The 17394-nt window shown below is 39.5% G+C and overlaps 1 protein-coding gene across 2 annotated transcripts in view; it reads left to right on the forward strand.

Moving 5' to 3' along the window:
- The window catches only part of VAPB (VAMP associated protein B and C), a 34188-nt gene extending 21039 nt beyond the window's left edge, over nt 1-13149 (forward strand). Inside the window, exons 3-6 of one of the 2 annotated variants that reach the window (XM_069871931.1) lie at nt 2184-2287; nt 4382-4462; nt 6020-6196; nt 8316-13149. In XM_069871931.1, the coding sequence (XP_069728032.1) occupies nt 2184-2287; nt 4382-4462; nt 6020-6196; nt 8316-8474 (521 nt within the window). In that variant the 3' untranslated portion in view covers nt 8475-13149. The remainder of the gene's footprint in view (nt 1-2183; nt 2288-4381; nt 4463-6019; nt 6197-8315) is intronic. The other variant, XM_069871932.1, reaches the window with a different exon arrangement.
- Nucleotides 13150-17394: the final 4245 nt, after the last annotated feature.

Genomic DNA, 17394 nt, shown 5'->3' on the forward strand with positions numbered 1-17394 from the left:
AACTTGAAGCTCGCGTTAACCATTTAGTTTCTTAGAACTCTGGGTTCGGATGAAAGCTGATCAGAAACTTCTGACCAGATGACTGACTTGATAAGGCTTTTTGTAGGAACTTGAGCCTTTCACATAGTTCTTGCATAAAGTTTGGAATTTGCAGTCAAAACAAAGGAGCCACATTCACAGTAGCAAATTCTCCAGCAATTAGGGCAGTTACAGGAACTGATCTTTCACAGAAACCCCCAATAGTATGTGAATAAATGTTGAAATGGTTTGGTTTCCTCTTGAATAAAGTACGTATTTTTAAGCTTCCCATCTGGCTTACAAGCCGCTTGCTGAATAATTTGTGTCAATGTGACTTTCATGTATTGATCTAAAAATACAAGTGCTAACAAGGTTTGTACTGTCGAGCCCTCTCTAGCTGCTTGCTCTTATGATTCAGTGAATGGAATTCAGAGCAGCAGCCGTGTGGTGTTCAAGAATGGCTTCAGCACTATCACTTGGGTAATGATGATTTTCAAGTGAGCTTCTTGTTGCACTCAGCAAACCAAACTGCTGCAACTGCAGACCTGGAGTAGTTCTGGTACCAGTGGACAGTTTTGACTACCCAGTTGCATCTTGCACATTATGTGGATTTGGAAGAAGGTGACTGCTACAGTGAGAGGAAAAATTACCCTGCTGCCTCTCAGTGATGTGTCCTGCAATGCTGACATGTATGTGCTTTCACTGTGTAGTCACTTCTGTTTGGAAAAAACTAAGTTTTAAAAGTAGGCCATTAATTTGCAAACATTTATTTTTAATTAATTTTTGATTGCTGCAAGATGAGTTAAAAATGTCTTATAACTTACTCAGCAACTCATCTGAGAGAATTTGCTGTCTTCTGGCTTTAACACACGGTTGTTGAGAGCCACAGGTTGTGTGTGTAATAAAGATGGCACAGCCATAATATTCTGCTCATTGAAGGAGGCAGATTGGTTCGACTTGCCTTCATTTGCAGTAAATGGGACCTTTGTATATCACTATTATACAACAAACCCTTGCAATTAGTGCATATGAATTTAGACATGTAATGTTAATAGCTCTAGTACTTGAAAGTAAACCTAATTCTTGAACAGCTTCTCTTTGTAGTGATTGAATTGAGGGACTGAAGTAGCCTCTTAAGTCATGAAATGTGAATGTTTAAATCTTGCACTATTTTTTATGTTAGCAGTAATTGCAGTATATGCAAGCTTCCTTTTAAGTTTGTGGGGCTCGTAGATTTTTACAGTATCTAATAACAAGTTTGTGTAAACTTCTCTGCTTATTTTCACATATATTATGTCTCATGTTGAAGCCGAACTGGTGGTTTTTAGTGTCAGAGCAGCTGAACATCCAGATGTCACTTGCAAATTGTAGGGTTTCTAAGTGACCACTGTGATTAAAAAATATTCCATGTAAATGAAATACATAACTCTCCCTCTCCAAGCTACTCTAACAGGTTAGTTGTTTGCCCAAAAAGAAATGACATTTTTTTCCCCAGCGCTGTTGTTTCTTGCAATTTTCTTGTTTACCTTTCAGAGGTGGGGTTTACATAACATTTAACCATAAACTTCCAGCTGTAAATTGGTAACAAACCTACAGCAACTTATTTTTGGAAAAGAAATGCTTGTACTTGATAAGATGAATACCAGAAGACTCTTAAACTTTGTAGAGGAAATTTTCATCCTGAGACTTGAACCCCAGGGTTTAAAATGTTTGGCTTTTCCTGAGAAAAGCTGCAGAGGCACCATCAGCAAGTACTGTGTGTACAACTCATCAAAATGCCAGCTTGTTATTTCTGCCCCAAGGATGGAGGAAGAAAAAGATGCTTTATCTGAGATTTTTTCCCTCTGTCCCAGAAGATATGTAAATTCTCCTGTTTACTATAAATTACTGTTATTATCTTGCCATACATGTGTGTGGAATATTGTAGAGTGAGCTGCATTTTGAGTATTCTCAGATAAAATTCTAGACAGACTGAAGATGTCTGATTTCTTTATTTAAATTTTGCTTTAAAGTGAGGTTCCTGATCTCAGCTGTTGCTTTGGTCATAACGGACATGCAACATCATTTTAATGTTTGCGTTTCTCAGCTCTGGTAGCTGTATCATCAGTGCATGACTGTGCGTCACAGCAATGCTGACATAATGTGTTTTGGGTTTTATCTTGCAGTGATGCTGCAGCCTTTTGACTATGACCCTAACGAGAAAAGTAAACACAAGTTTATGGTTCAGTCTATGTTCGCTCCAGCTGATACTTCAGATATGGAAGCAGTAGTAAGTATTGAAATTAATTAAAATGGATTTCTTTCTGATTGTATAATTTTATAAGACCTTTTACTCCATTGCTTAAGGACACTGCTGTCAGTAATGGGATACCAAGTCATGAATCAAATGTTAAGTAGTTGATATTTTTTCAATATGTTATTTTTTAGAAGGGCCAACTTGAACTTTCTGTACTAAGAATATGTACTATATATTCTAAGTCTGTGTCATCTTTTATGGTTTATGCCTCTACTCTGCCTTGAGTCTCCCCTTCAGCAGCTCCTTTTCCCAGCAAGAACAAGGAGGATGTGTTAAAAGTATTGTATTTTTTTTATCCCTGCCTGTGTCTGTTGTGGCTCAGGTACATGAAGGCCCTCATAGATTTTGTCCTGTGGATTACAAATGAGAATAACACAAGCATGTAGGTGCTGAGGCAAAGAAGGACAAAAGATGTAGAAATGAGATGTCAGGCTACATTAAGGCAACTTGGAAAGGAACAAACCAGTATATCAACTAGTAGTTTTCCTATAACAGCAAGACTTGCTACTGCAAGAAGGCACGAGGAAGCTTTCTCTAGACTAGCTTTTGTTAGCTTGAGAGAAGACTTAGCTGCTGAGGACACAATAAAATAAGAAAAAAAGGCTGTCACTCTAAAGTGCGGGGCATACATGTGTATGTATACATATTACTTAAACTCAAAAAAGCCAACCCCCAAAAACTTCGGAGTACATGTCATGCCTTTTTTACAGCAGTCTTAGCAACACACACCTTCTGAGTAGCTTTTTAAAGCTGTGGCACTCTGCAGGGTTAAGAATTTTCCTTCTGAAAGGGATTTATGGAATTACTTTTTTTTAATGGCCTCAAAATAAGATCCAGTGGGAGAAACAGCAGTAGTAATAACATGTCTGCATCACTAGAAAGATAAGCCAGTCTGTCTTTCTTTCTAACTCTTTAATCTTTATGAGTTACTTTATACCATGAAATATGTTACTCTGCTAGCAAAGAATGTTTTTTAGATCTAGATGGCCATTTCTGTTTTCCAGAGCTACACAGACTAATACAATTTCTTTTCCTATAACACTTGATCAGTTCTCAGTTTTCGTTACCACTCTCCAAATCTTTTCCCATTCTGGATAAACAGGTGAGACAAATTACTGGAGAACTATAAAGCTTTCAACACTTCACAAGCACCCAGTAAGCTCAAAATAGAATTCTGACTTCAGCCTCGGAAGAGCTGAAGTACGATTCAGCTGTTTAGGATGAGTCAAATACTGCTTCAGGTTGCAGAGGGGTTAGCCATAATTTGACACCTACTTGAGGTATGCTGAGCAATACCACACTGCCAGGAGAGTGGGCAGAGTGAAGAGAAGCGTGTGAGAACTCGAGGACATAAACGCAGACAGTTCTTGCTGTGTATCATGCCACAAATCCATCTTATCGGTTCAGGGTTGCAGCTGATACTGAGCAATGATTTATAGCTGTTAATCCCTATTAAAAATACTAGAGGGAAACTTGATTGTGGTAGAGTCCTTAGTTGAAGGGGTAAGAAGGATGAGAAGGGACATCTGTTATTGTTCAGACATTGATGCTGAAAAATAAGAAAGTGGAAAACAAGGAAGGGAAGAACAGTCCTGTAGTCCATACCATTTAGGAAGAAAACCTCCCCAGAAATTTGAAAAGCTTGAATAGGAACTCTGTGAACAAAGGCATCAGAACTAGTGTTATGAGCTTGGGGGTTTGTTATCTTTCCCTTCCTTTGGATGCACGCCTGCTGTCTCTTTTTTGTTTGTTTCAATCAGGACTGTAGCTCCCTGTGTCTATGCCAATCACTCTTGCACAGTTCCCAGTTCTCTCATGAATTACGTGTGTAGGTTTCAGACTGCTTAGAATGATTTCTCTCGTAGCATGTTGTCTTTCTTTCCCATAGCACTCAGTTTTGTATTTGAGTTTGATTTTTCATCATATGTGGTTAAAAGCAACTTGATAATCAGCTCTGGGGTTTTTCTTGAGCAAGATGATGTGATTTGTTTACATAATACACAGCATTTTCCATCTGCATTACTGTATGAATATGTTTAATAGTAAATTAATATTAAATTATTCCAGTGGAAAGAAGCAAAACCGGAAGAACTCATGGATTCGAAACTTAGGTGTGTGTTTGAGCTACCAGCGGAAAATGATAAGCCTGTGAGTATTTTCAGATGCATATTGAGTGATTGGACTTAATACCCCAGTAAATTATGTAAAATGGGATGTTTATACAGACAGCTATATAAGTGTAAGACAGAAGCCTTGTTCCACTGCCTGGGTGGCATCACCTTTTGAAAATACAATAGAAACTATTTTAAATGGTAGTGATGTGTAAGGTGAACTACAGCTAATTTGAACAATGTAAATGCAACACCAGCACAAAGAAATCTTTGAGTTGATCTGTTCTCATTTTGTGAAAGATCACAGGATAAAGAGTATTTCAAAAAAAATTGAGAGATGCTGCTGATGGTCATAAAGCTTATGCTGAAGCCGTTACAGCCATCAGCAATATGAAGTTGCCTGTTCAATGCTCCCTTTTGCTTCCTTGTACAATGATGATTTTAGCAAGTAAATTGGTAGAAAGCTAGTAAGAAAGACACAAATGCAGGCAGGGATTATATTGCAATTAGTAGCTTCTAATATTGTGGCAACCTGCTTTATTAAGGTAGTGAATGCATTAATTTCTAATGGAAGTATTGTAGCACCAAATGTAGAACTGGTAATTAATTGAAAAGTGTTTCTCTGTGTGCAGGTACTGAGGTGCAGTTGTTCTAGCTTGCACTGAACAGCTTGTAATTATCATAATGTGTATAGTATTACTATTGTAGTCTTACTGTGTCTGCTCCACTCGCTCCAGAGAGTGAACATTGCTCTAAAAGGCCAGGGTGCTTTCTATGTTTTCAGTTTAGGGATGTCATGAGAGGAAGGAGAAAATCCAGATTAAGTGAAACTTAATTGCTGTTGTGTTTACTTGTAATTTTTTCTATAATCCCTAAAATTCTTTATGGCAAAACAAAGCACAAACAGTAACAAGAACTTATTACTTCATTCATGTAAATAAACTTTCCATGTTAAGATTCTGGTGACAGCTTGGGTCAGGAGGGAGTGGTTTGGTTTTAGTGAGAGCCAGGCCTTTAGCGTTCTGAAGTGCAGAACATGAGAAGGATCCAAAGGCAGGAGGAGGAGGTTTTGGAGGCCTGCAGCTTGTTTCCTAACTTGGTTTGCAAGTTCCTCCATCCCCACAGAAATGCAGAAGGATGGAGAGGTGGTAGCCAGGGGTGGGGAGTGAAGAGGGGGAACTGCAGCAGAGCGGGTGGGTAGTTCTAGCAATACCCTGGTTCCTGGAGTAGCTGCTTGTGTTGTGCGGGGGGAGGAAGAGGTGAAGAAAGCACTAACACTCCATAAGCAGACTGTGAGCAAGTAACTCAAGATTCCATTCATGCTGTGGGACATGGTCTAAGGATGCTTCCTTTTCCATTCATGCAGGGACTGAAAACTTGAGGTCATTCTGTCTACACTTATTGCTGCTGATCTGATGTTTTCTGTGAAACAGAAAGGGGAATTAAAGGCTATGGGAAAAAAATGTTGTTTATTTCTTTTAATACAGGCATGCTTCAGGTGTGCACAGATGATTTTACCTGATTCTCCACCTAAGTATCAGGTGTGCGGTGTTAATAACTAACCAAAAAAATCACTCTATCCTTTTTTTAACAGCATGACGTAGAAATAAATAAAATTGTATCCACAACTGCAACAAAGACAGATTCCTCTGTAATGTCTAAATCAATAAGTTCTTCTTTGGATGACACTGAAGTTAAGAAAGTAATGGAAGACTATAAGAGGCTTCAAGTAGAAGTTCAGAGGTTACGGGAGGAGAATAAACAGTTTAAGGTAAAGATGCTTTGGGGTTGGGGGTTTTTTTCAGATTTAATCCTTTTCTGAAAAAGAAGCTTCTGACTTAAAGATTTGGTTACCTGACCTTGGCACAGTATTTTGATATTGTCCATAAGTTAAAAGATAATTTGTTTCTGTCTATAAAGTGATAAAAAGTGTTGAAATCAATGCTTGCTTTGGAAGGAGCATAGAAGTCATGCAGTCAGAGAAACTGATTGAAGAGCAACCCGAAGTAATGAATTCCCTCTCTCTTTCTTTTCCCACCTCCTAATTTTCTCATACTGAATTAAGCTTTCAGTGTTGGCTTGGCCCTGTTCTCTCCAGCTGCTGGGAGCTTGAGGGCAGTGTTGTGCAGATACCGAGTGGTTTAGTAATTGCACCTATAAATGCAGTTGAAATGACCAAAGTAAGACAGTAATAGGAAATACAGCTCCTGTCATATCCAGCACGTTGCTGTGAAATCAAGTAATTGAGAAGCCTTTATCACTGTGCTGACAAACACTTTTTACAGTAGTTTCATTTCTTGTAAATGTATAGTTTCATAGATAACAGCACCAGTGAAAATGTGGTGGCTATTAGAGCCAAATGAAAGGAACTCTGTTCTGTCAGCTCCGATGCTGTTGCTGGCTGATGCATGAAGAAATTCTTTAAACATCTGTAAATCAGTTTTGTTTTATATATATATAGCTGAGACACAACCATAGCCTCACGTTGTGTTCTTGTTTTTCTCAGCACCTCACAGTAGTAATAGAAACATGATTTTATGGCGATTTTTGCAAATGAGTCTTGAGTAAGCACTCTACAGGAGATCTGTAGAATTGAGCTAATGTCTTACAGCAATGTCTTAAAACAATGAGCTATTTTGTGTCCATTGTCGAGTGTTAGAAACATCTGTAAAACATCAGAAAACAACATTAAAATACTGCCAGCCACCAGGTGCTGTCAGTGTCAGGCTAGAGTCACCATCAAAAGGAAGTTAAAATGCTTAATATGAAAATGTGTTGTTTCTAGCAGTAAAATTACTGTATAGTTAAAGAGCATTTCATTGTTTATGTAAGTCAGTTGTCCCCATCCAGGGACTTATAGCTGTAGCGAGGAATCAGGTAATAATAGAAAAAATTTTTACTCTAGAACATTAAGTGCCCCTTTAAACTCAGAAGTGAGAAATGCTGATGTACACTGAACCTTTTGAATTCCACTTACCTGACAATTAAGGCTGCTGTAACTTTTATTACAATTTATTTTTGGGGTATTTTTTATATAGAGAGTGTAGGCTTTTTCTTCAGTAAGTAGATAACACTGTATCATATAAAGTCTAACACTGTTGCTTCAGCTTTGCACAAGTTAGATGCACAATGCTCACTTTGGCATCTCGAGGTGCTGTATATGGATGGAATGGAGTGGCTAACACACACCTGTGCTGCACAGAAGTTTAGATCAAGATGTGGGGAACATCATTTCCAATTGAAATTATAATACCTGGTGTTGTGATGTTGTTTTATCTGTTGTCTCATACCTCATTGAATCAAGAGAGCTGTCAAACTCACACCAAGAAAATATCCTAATTATTGCCTTCAGTTTTGTGTCAAAGTGTCAGCATTAATATGATGGGGGAAATAGATTTCCTTTCAAAGGCTGGTAAAATTTGTTTGTGTCACCTAACTAGGGGAATAATGAGTCTAATTGCTTTTAAGTTGCATATTTTTCACAACCTATCTTTGTATCTTGAAGAGTATTTTCCCTGACAGCACTGTATTTGCCTACAGAGCAATTAGAAACATCTTCATGCCATTCACTCCATCACTCTAAGTTCTGGAGCTGACTCCAGACTTTGGACTAGTGTTCTTGCAGGCTTCCTCATTGCTTCCCCCATTACCATAGTCAGAAGGAGAAGACTTCCAAGAGCTTGTGGTTGTTGCACTGCTAGTCAGGTAGATACAGAATTCTTCTTCTACCTCACTACTCTTTCCTTTTCAGAATGATCTAGGAAATAGGGCTCTAAATCAGCGGTAAGTTAGCTTTCGCGTATTTTACTATGCCCACCTAAAATAAATATGATAAGAGTTAATATTTGAAGCATTTTTTCATTAGAAATAATGAATATATCTTCCTGTAGGAAGAAGATGGACTGCGGATGAGGAAGGCGCCCCAAACAAACAACCCAATATCTGCTTCTGCAGCTGCTGTCAAGGATGAAGGGCTCAACTCCAGACTACTTGCTTTGGTGGTTTTGTTCTTTGTCTTTGGTGTAATTATAGGAAAAATAGCCTTGTAGAGGCAGCATGCTGGAAATTGTAAATTGGTTTGATGGTTCTGCCATATCATTGGATTAAATTTATTCATAACAATGTTTAAAAAAAAATTAATGTATGACATCTCACAGGTCTTGCCTTTAAATTACCCCTGCACAAATACTCTGTAACATAATCTAGAAAGTTTAAAATGTACAAGGAGTGAATGAATGAAAGAGAATATGCTTCAGTGATGAAGGAGGGGAGAAAATCATGATGTAACACTACAATGGAATATTGTATATGTCATTTTAAACATTCTTAGACCCTGGTATATGTTGCTGGATTACTTCTTTTTAAAAAAGAAAAAAAAAATGTCAGAAAACACCCTATTTCTCCACTGCTGGAGCTGGCCCGATTGGATGTTTGGAGCTGGGTTAGGCAGGAGGTGTTGATAACTTCTGTAAAATACGTCAATCCACCATTCTGCTCATAAATTTAACAGTTTCTGTCAGTGTCTTCAACTCTGTGCAAGTTACCAATTTCTTGGCACTTAAGTGAATAGTGAGAAGCTGAAAAGAATTGTATGTGGCAATGCTGAATGTGCTAGGCATCATTAAGAGGCATATATTGACTGGTATGACGCTCATTTGGAATAAAGGTCAATGCCTTGTTCTCATAAAGGGACCAAGCTACAGTGCTGGTGGTTCATTTAGTTGAATTAAGATGTTATTCAGAGATGTTTAATGCATATTTAACTTATTTAATGTATTTCATCTCATGTTTCCTCCTTGTCACAAAATTGACTAATACTATACGGTATGAAAAGGCGCCTGTTTAAAGCCAGTGACTAGAACTAAAAATTTGCTGCTGTAGTGATGCAAGATTCTTCGGCCTCCTGGTGTTTTGGGCACTACATAATTGTTGGGAGTTTTGATCATCTGAGCGTTGGAGAAACAGTGGTCAGGAAACTGTTTTTGTATGTAAATAAGTCTGTCTAGGGGAAAAAAATATTAGTAGTAAACTAGTCCTATGCCGTAAAAGACCAATCCTGTTTGACTATGTAGCATCTTAAAAAAGGAAAAAAAAAAAAAAAAAGAAAAGAAAAATTAAATAAAGCCCCCAAATTAACGTTTCCTTTGTTACTTTTGTCATGTTCTCACAGTTTTAGAGGGGGGAAGAAACAGCATTCTCTGTCAACTTGGTTTATTTATGGCATAAGGCGGCTTGCAGCCTTGTTTCAGGATGGATTTTTTTTTTTCTAGCCTAACTTTAAAATCAAACAACCCCGTCGTGAGCCTGACGTATGTAAGTGTTGCTCAGAGTCACCACGCTGACTGCTGAGCTGCAAGGTAAATTCCTGGTTTTCAGTTTATCTGTGTTCAGTAGTTAAGATGCTTGACAGCATCTTGAGAGTTAAATTAAGGTAATTTTGTTTCTAAACATACTTTTAGTACAAAACACATAAATTTGATATGGTTTAACACGCTGAACTTCAGTCGATGAAATAGGTCGATGAAATTCCCACAGACTTTTAGGTGGTAGATCCAAAAACCATTGGTGACAAAAGTTTTTTGAACACCTTTCAGGATTAAAATACATCTTTTAAAAGCAACTTCTTTCATTCCTTTTATTATTCTTGAGAAAGCTGTTGGGGCCACAGCCTCTCTAGTACATTCGTTGACCTTTGTAATTGTTCTACTTCTGTCTCAAGAGTTTCCTGCTTTGCAAGTGCGAATACGCGAAATTTTATGTGACGTTTAATAAGAAAACAGGAGGAAAAAGGTTTTAACTAGTGTGTTCAGCTTATGAACACAACTCTGGAGGTGCTTCTAGAAGGCTTGACAGAAATGAGAGGTTTCTCTCCAGCATTTTAAAATGCTAGTGCCTTGTCTGCTCGGGGTGGAAGTGACAAAGCTATTGAAGTGTGCCTGTCAAGGGCAGGGGAGGTGGGAAATGAGCTGAAAAGAACGAAGCAGTGAGTTTGGTGTGATGAAGTGGGCAGAACTGACCAACAACAAAATACTCTCCAGGCAGCAGAAGCTAATGAAAACTTCTACATGAACCATTTTGAAGGAATCTTTTCAGAAAGACAGGTTTGTAATTGTGGTTGCAAAATTAGTTTTCGTGGCTTTGAAGAATGTATTTGAGAAAACCTGTACTGAAGGGAGACTGGGCTGTGCAGTGGTTTTTTTTAAGAGGCTGTAAACATCTTGATTGCACTAGAAGTGGTTTGTCAGAAGAGCTGAATTCCTAATTTGCTTTAAAAAAGAGTAATATTAACTTTTTTGAGCCTTTTTTTTTTTGCTGAAAAACAGCTTAAAAGTTGCTGTCTTTGCAGGGTAAAGGGGGGAAATCAGAGCTTTAAACTGGTCTCTTGTGAGTACATCTGTAATGATGTTCCAGGCAAATTTTACACACACTATTAGGCACCACACTTGACTTTGCTGGCACCGGCAGCTCCCAGATGAAGGGAGAGCCAGCACGATGTCTGTCCTTCCAGTGTTCGGTAGTCACTGCTTAGGGGTCTGTGGCAACTTGGAACTTTGAATCACTTGTGAGCAAAGTTATTGCTGGTGTTTGCTCTCCAGGATTACAAAGAGGTCCCAGAAAACATCCTTGTGCTTTGCTAGATGCCTTACAAATGCCTGATTGAGGCGAGCTACCAGCAGAAATCCTTAGGTAAGGATCCATTAGTAATAACGGTAACCTGTACTGTCAGTCCTAAATGAGGCTGTTAAAATAACTGCTTATGTTTTGGAACGTAACGAAATGGTGAGGTCTTTCCTACCCATTTCTGACGACAGCCTGAACAGACAGCAGCACCAAACTGTTCGGGGGATGCCTTGCTTTTGCTGAGCTTCAAATAAAATGCCTGATCAGTGGAATCCTTATTACCTGTCTGTCTGACTGGACTTTGCTTTCACGTGAGGTGAAAAGAAAACTAAAGGTGCTTTTTCTTCCAAGGTTCCTAGAAGGCCAATCTGTAGATACGTTGCAAAATTACAGTGGATGGGTGTTCTTAAGCCAACTGGATCTTTTGTAAGTTGTTCCTTACATGGTAACACCAGAGCAAATGTTTTTGTGAATTATTCATAGAAAGTGCGTTATTCTGGAGGGCACTGTGTATCTTGGGAAGTTAAATGTGAAACAGAGTTTCTAAATAAGGTGTCCTTGCACAACACCAGATATTAGAAAACTGCAATTGATGATAATAGAAATCAAGTTACTACTTAATCTAATTATTGTCCTTACTGTCATTTTAGGATGTCCACTTGCAGGTATGATTACTGTTAATTTTTATAAGAGCCAGTCGATGCTGCTCAGATAGTCTTCGTTTAGTGGAGCTTTACACTGCTGGCTGCACTCTGGGCAAATTTGCTATAAATAGATATCTAAAATGTCTCAAAGCCTATTACAGGGAAATAAATAGAAAATGGTTTCTACTATTTTCACGTAGTTATTCTCAATTTAAAGCAAATAGTCCATGCATGAATGACCATAACTATTGCTCTGCATTGGCAGTTATCAGCGGTGAACGCACAACTGGAACAATCGCACGTGCAAGCTGGGCACCTAGTTTCAAGTTCCTGTTGAGCAGCATTAGAGATTGAAGGGCCAGGTGACACCACGTGTGACACATTGAGAGGGACTCGTATACCATAATGTAATTTTCTAAAAACACAGCATTGTAATAGCTTGGTGGTGGTAGTCTATGTTACCTTTTTGTCCTGAAATTCTATTAGTGGGATAAAGTTAGAACCTGACTTTGCAAATCGCTGGAGTTTCTTCTCACCAATTAACTATAAAGGGTTTCTATTAGCTGCACATGTCAACGTGCAATTCTTATTATAATCTTGATTTAGCAGTCAGCATATTTACATAGCAGCGTGCACGCAAAAATGGATTTTTGATATCTTTGGATACTTGTTGCAGTTGCTTAATGCAAGAAAACTATATCATCCCTTTCCTTTAAAATGTGTGAGGCTTCTTTCTCTCAGTTGGAACACTTCTTGAATTCTTGGGCAAAATAGTGACTTAATGGTTTTATTTTCAGTTTTTGAAACAATACTTTCCTTGCTCTACATGATGTTCTGAAATGCCGTATCCTGAATTCTGTTTTCTTTATAAAGTAACCGAGAAAAAGGCACAACCAAAAATCCCTCCGTTCGAAATTAAAGAACACATAAAAGAAGCACTCTGAACTTTGTGTTTGTGGTTTCTGTGCTACAGCTGCAGGACTGCTTCCCACTGCACTCGAGCAGCCTGGAGGTGGAGAGCTGCTTTTTCGTTGTTTGAAAACGGGCTGGTGTCCATGACTCAAATCCAGAGTGAGCGAGTTGAGAAGAGGCAGGTGGTGAGGGATCCCAGTGTAAGAGGAAAGTTAGCTGTACAGGAGGGAGACAGGCTCAGTACCCCGCGTGGAAGTCCCTATTCTTTGTAATCAGATAGGTGTCTACAAATTTAATTTACTAATTAGAAAGTATTTGTATAAACCAACATTTGAGAATTAGGAGGAAAAGCTACTACTAAGCAAGGCTGCTTGCTCGCATAGTAAAACTTAGGTGTTCTCTAGATATGCTCGATTAGAAGATACCATGGGATACACTGGTGGTATAAATCACCTGCTGCAGTCAGAGAAATAATGGGATTTATTGCTGAAGCAGGACCGCGCAGATGCTTTGACCATGTCCAATTAAGATTTCTTTATATTAAGCAGACAGCTTCACGTGTACTGAATTGCTTTGTCTAGTGGGTATCAGTGCAGAAGGGACATTACTCATTGTGCTGTTACTGACTTCTATTTTTATTAGCATCAAGAACAAAGTAATTGTGTGTTTTTACTACTTCAATCTGCTGAGCTATGAAATCTGTTTGTTTTATTAATGGGTTGATTTTTTTTTTTTACTGGATAAATGTAGATTATATTTTAAAATAACATAAGAGCCAGCCAGAAATCTCTTCCATGTAATACTCTAATAACCGTGCACTTGCACGCTCCCAGAATGACTCGAGTGTATGCCTGTCATTTACTCCTCTGTTTACTGCAGCTCCATTTCCTTGTACAGAACTGCTTTCACATTTGTACTTTGAGGAGTAAAACTTTTGAAAACGTCACTGAACTGCCATGTAGATCTTCTTTTGCCTCCCAGTCCAGGCCTAAGTTTGTCCTGAAGCTTCTGTGTGAGTGCAGGCTGCAAAAAGGAACTCGAGTGTGTGAGTACAGAAACAAAGCCGCTTTTCCTTCAAGTGAACTTGAACTTTGGATCTTGTCTCCTATGTTCTGTCTTTAGAAAATGGCCTTTTCCAGATGGCAAAACAAAAGAAACTAAGAAAACAAATGAATTAATAAGTACTACTTGAAGCTGCATGTTACAAGCTGACATTGTACATCTGGTATTTCTGTTTATGTTTCTGCACCGGCACATTTCATTCTTATTTAATAAGGTCCTAATTTTGTGGGGTTTTTCTCAAGATTTCGAAGTGCCTATGAAGAGCTGAAGCACAGCCCCCAGTAACGTATTGTTCCCAGTTCAGCTGTACTTCATTTTTTTAATCAAATCTTTGTCTTCAGTGGATAAACTCACAAGATTAGAAAAGCCTCTTGAACTCCCTCATGTTTGATTTGGCAAAACTCCCACACACGATTATCCACACACAATGACTTCTAAAAGACCTTTATTGAGGCCGCTCAAAGTCAGGCACTCGGGAGTTGGGGGCTGGCAAAGCCACGTCTCTGCTCTGTTAGTTTGACCACTTGTGAGCTCATCGCAGCCTCGGATCCCCCCCAGCACCTGGTCAGAAGGTGACAAAGGCTGCCCAGGGGTGTCTGGAACTGCCTGGCCTTAGAGGATCTTCTCTTATATATAATAAGGTTTTTTAAAGTTGAGCTTCACAGGTGGCATCGTGGTATGGCATGTGACCCACGCGTGCAGCGGGATCGAGTGCTCAGGGACACGCGTTCCTGCCCCGAGCAGCAGCTGCCGAAGCAGCAGGGTTTGTGTTCACGTTTCCCTGGCAGGCCACACACGGCGTGGCTGCAGCCAGGAATGTTTGCTTCAGTTCTGAGCCCAAACGAGCGTTTCTGTGAAGGCTGCAGCCTCTCCAGCCCAGTTCCTTTCCTGATCTGCTCCGCCTGAGCTGTCACATCTCACTCCGTTTCCTTCCACAGCCCTTTGGTTTGATTTAATCATCCTTGTTCCTTCACTGCTCCTTGGCAAAGAGGCCAACGTTCAGCTTGGCATCTTTAAATGGCTTTTCTTCTCTGCTGCCTCTCTATTTCCACCTCGGTCTCATTCTTCCCTTCGCCCTTCCCACCTGGCTCTTCCCCTGCCCACGGGAGCGCTTTGTGGCTGCCCCTGGGCTCCCTGGACGTGTCCAACTGGTCCCAGATGCCTTTTCCCATCCTAAGGAACCGCTTACCTTTCTGCTTCCTCTTTGAACAAATTTGTTCCTTCTCCCTCTTTGCTCTGTGTTTGGAGCAATGAGTCTAGTCAACCATTCTTGTGCTTTTTTTGTGCTATTTCAGTGCTGCTCATTTATTTATAGTGAATTGCATGCTTTTCTAGTCAGTGTAGACTGTTTAGCAAATTAAGCACTAGCTCGATGCTGTTAATATATCCAAAGTGGTGTAAAACTTTTGCTTGTGTGTTTTGTTTCAGTTTAAGAATTGTTTGGGAAACCTAGAACGCAAAATACATTCTAAAGTATTTTAAACAGAGGGGCATGAAGGTGGCTAATTGGAAAAACAGGTTGCTGTTAACTGAGGTGTGAAGAGAACAGACCCATCACTTAGGTTTGACCTGCAAACTCAGCTCATGCTTTAAATTTTAGTTCCTACTGGAGAAGCAGAAGACTGCAAAGGCAACTTGTCTGAGCAGCTTATGATATTAAAGAAGATGGGAAGACTTTCATGCTCAGACTTAGTGCAGGAAGGAAGTGAATGTATTCAGGGTGCTTGGAAACTTATTTTTTTCTGCTTTTTGGAGTGGGTAAAGAAATGATTAAACTTTTGAAGTACAAAAGTGAGAGGGGAAGAGTTTTCGAGCACATATGTGCCTGTTCCCATTGACTCTGAGCTAGCACTAACCTGTGTCCATTAGCCTGTTTTTAATTGCTGGGCACAACAAAAAGGTATTTATTTCTTTACAGCTGAAAGGAACCCAGTAGTCAGGACTACTGTTTGTTGTCTGTGTCCTAGACCCATTTTTTAATGCAGTGTTAGACATGAAACATGAAGTTATTCGGGTTTGTCGTGTTTATGTCAGATAAAGATAAATGAATCGCAGGACTGGAAGCTGGTGCTTACCATAGAATCCTGATTACGCTCAGGCTAGGCACACAGCCATGCGAACTGCTAATAAATCTAATTGGTGCTTCAAAAGGGCATAGCTGAGCACATTTCATCTTAAATCTGGTAGTGAAGAAGAAACTAAATGGAAAACTGAATTAGAATTGGCAGGTTTTTAAGTGAAAGCTATTAAATGGCCAAAACTCCAACAATTTTGCAATCAAGTGGGACAACTTTGGCTAACGGCCCATCCTGTTTCAGTGATGAAATGAAGGGAAAAATTATATGTAAAGTAATATAAAACAAATAAGAAAAAGGGAAGCAGACAGCAATCAACTCAAAACGAGAGTTATGGAGTGTAGAAAATTAATAAGAAAACCAACAGCCAAAGGAAAAGAAAAATGTATGGGTTGGAGTGCTTGGCAAGGGCGATAAAGAGTGGAAGTTCAGAGGAAATCTTTGTGGTAGGATAAGGACCATTACGAGATGCAGGTGGTAGAACTGCTCGTGATGATGTAAGGGAGCTGGAAAGGTGAGGTCGTTCATCAGCAATGCTTAATATTAAAAACTGACATTTTTAAATTCAGTAGGTGTCAAAACCCTGTATCAGTATTTCTAGGGGCGATGCCTGGGGCAGTCTCTGAGCTGCGGATGAGGATGAGAACCAGGACAGGACAGGCGTGACACCCCCAGGGGAAGGATGGAAAAGGAGATGAATGTTAATGAAGGAGTGTGATGTCAGTCACTTCATTTTGTCTCTGTTTTTCAGTTTTCTTTTGGATTAGAGTGAGCTGAGTCTGTCTGGGCCCCTGCACAACGTGGTGTGTTCTGACACTCGCACCTTTGAGAGGGTCGTTCAGAGAGAGCCAGAATGGAATTGGGATGCTCATAGGAGGGTTCTGCTGGGACCCGATAGGATTCAGTGGTTCCAGACCACTGGTGAAAGTAAATACGAAATCTCTCCTGATAAAACGCTCATGTCACAGTCAGGACCAGAGTAAGAGCTCCACACGTGTTCCCAGGGCAGTCCCAGGGTGAAGGACTAGTGAGTAAGACTGTTCTTATTTTTAATAACTGTTAGAAGTAAGTGATTATTCATCTGTATGTCTCAGCTGTGAGAGGTGGGGATTTTGGATGCAATTTGGATATTTACATTTTAAAAGAGAAGCTGAGTAACTGGAAGGGAGGCAAAAAAACCAAACCAAAACAAAAATTTCTTGTGGAGCATGAAAATGCCTTAGAAAGGGTGAGAGAGAAAACTCCACTGGCTAAAATTGAGAATGTCTTGATTACAGTGCACAAGTACCTTCACAGGGAGAAAATACTGAACACTGCAGCACTCTGATCTTAAAAAGCAACACAATCACTGACTGGCAATCAGAGCCAGGCAAATTCAAATTGGAGAAAGGCACAAATTCTTAAGAGAGAACAACTATGTAATTTAGGAATGTTTCTCAAAAAACTGTGAACAGAACAATAAAAGTTATGATATTTATGCAAATAGCTTTTTCATGGCTTTTCTTTCTTACAGAAATATAATTTAAGAGGGGAGAAACAGAGGACAAAGAGGCTTCTGATGAGGCTTTCATAGGGAAGGGCAGAGTTGTGGAGCTGTCTGAGCATCCAGGGCTGCTGGAGCCGAGTGGGAAAGCAGTGGGAGCTTCCTCAAGCAT

The sequence above is a fragment of the Phaenicophaeus curvirostris genome, chromosome 18 (assembly GCF_032191515.1).
Source record: "Phaenicophaeus curvirostris isolate KB17595 chromosome 18, BPBGC_Pcur_1.0, whole genome shotgun sequence".
Lineage (NCBI taxonomy): Eukaryota > Metazoa > Chordata > Aves > Cuculiformes > Cuculidae > Phaenicophaeus > Phaenicophaeus curvirostris.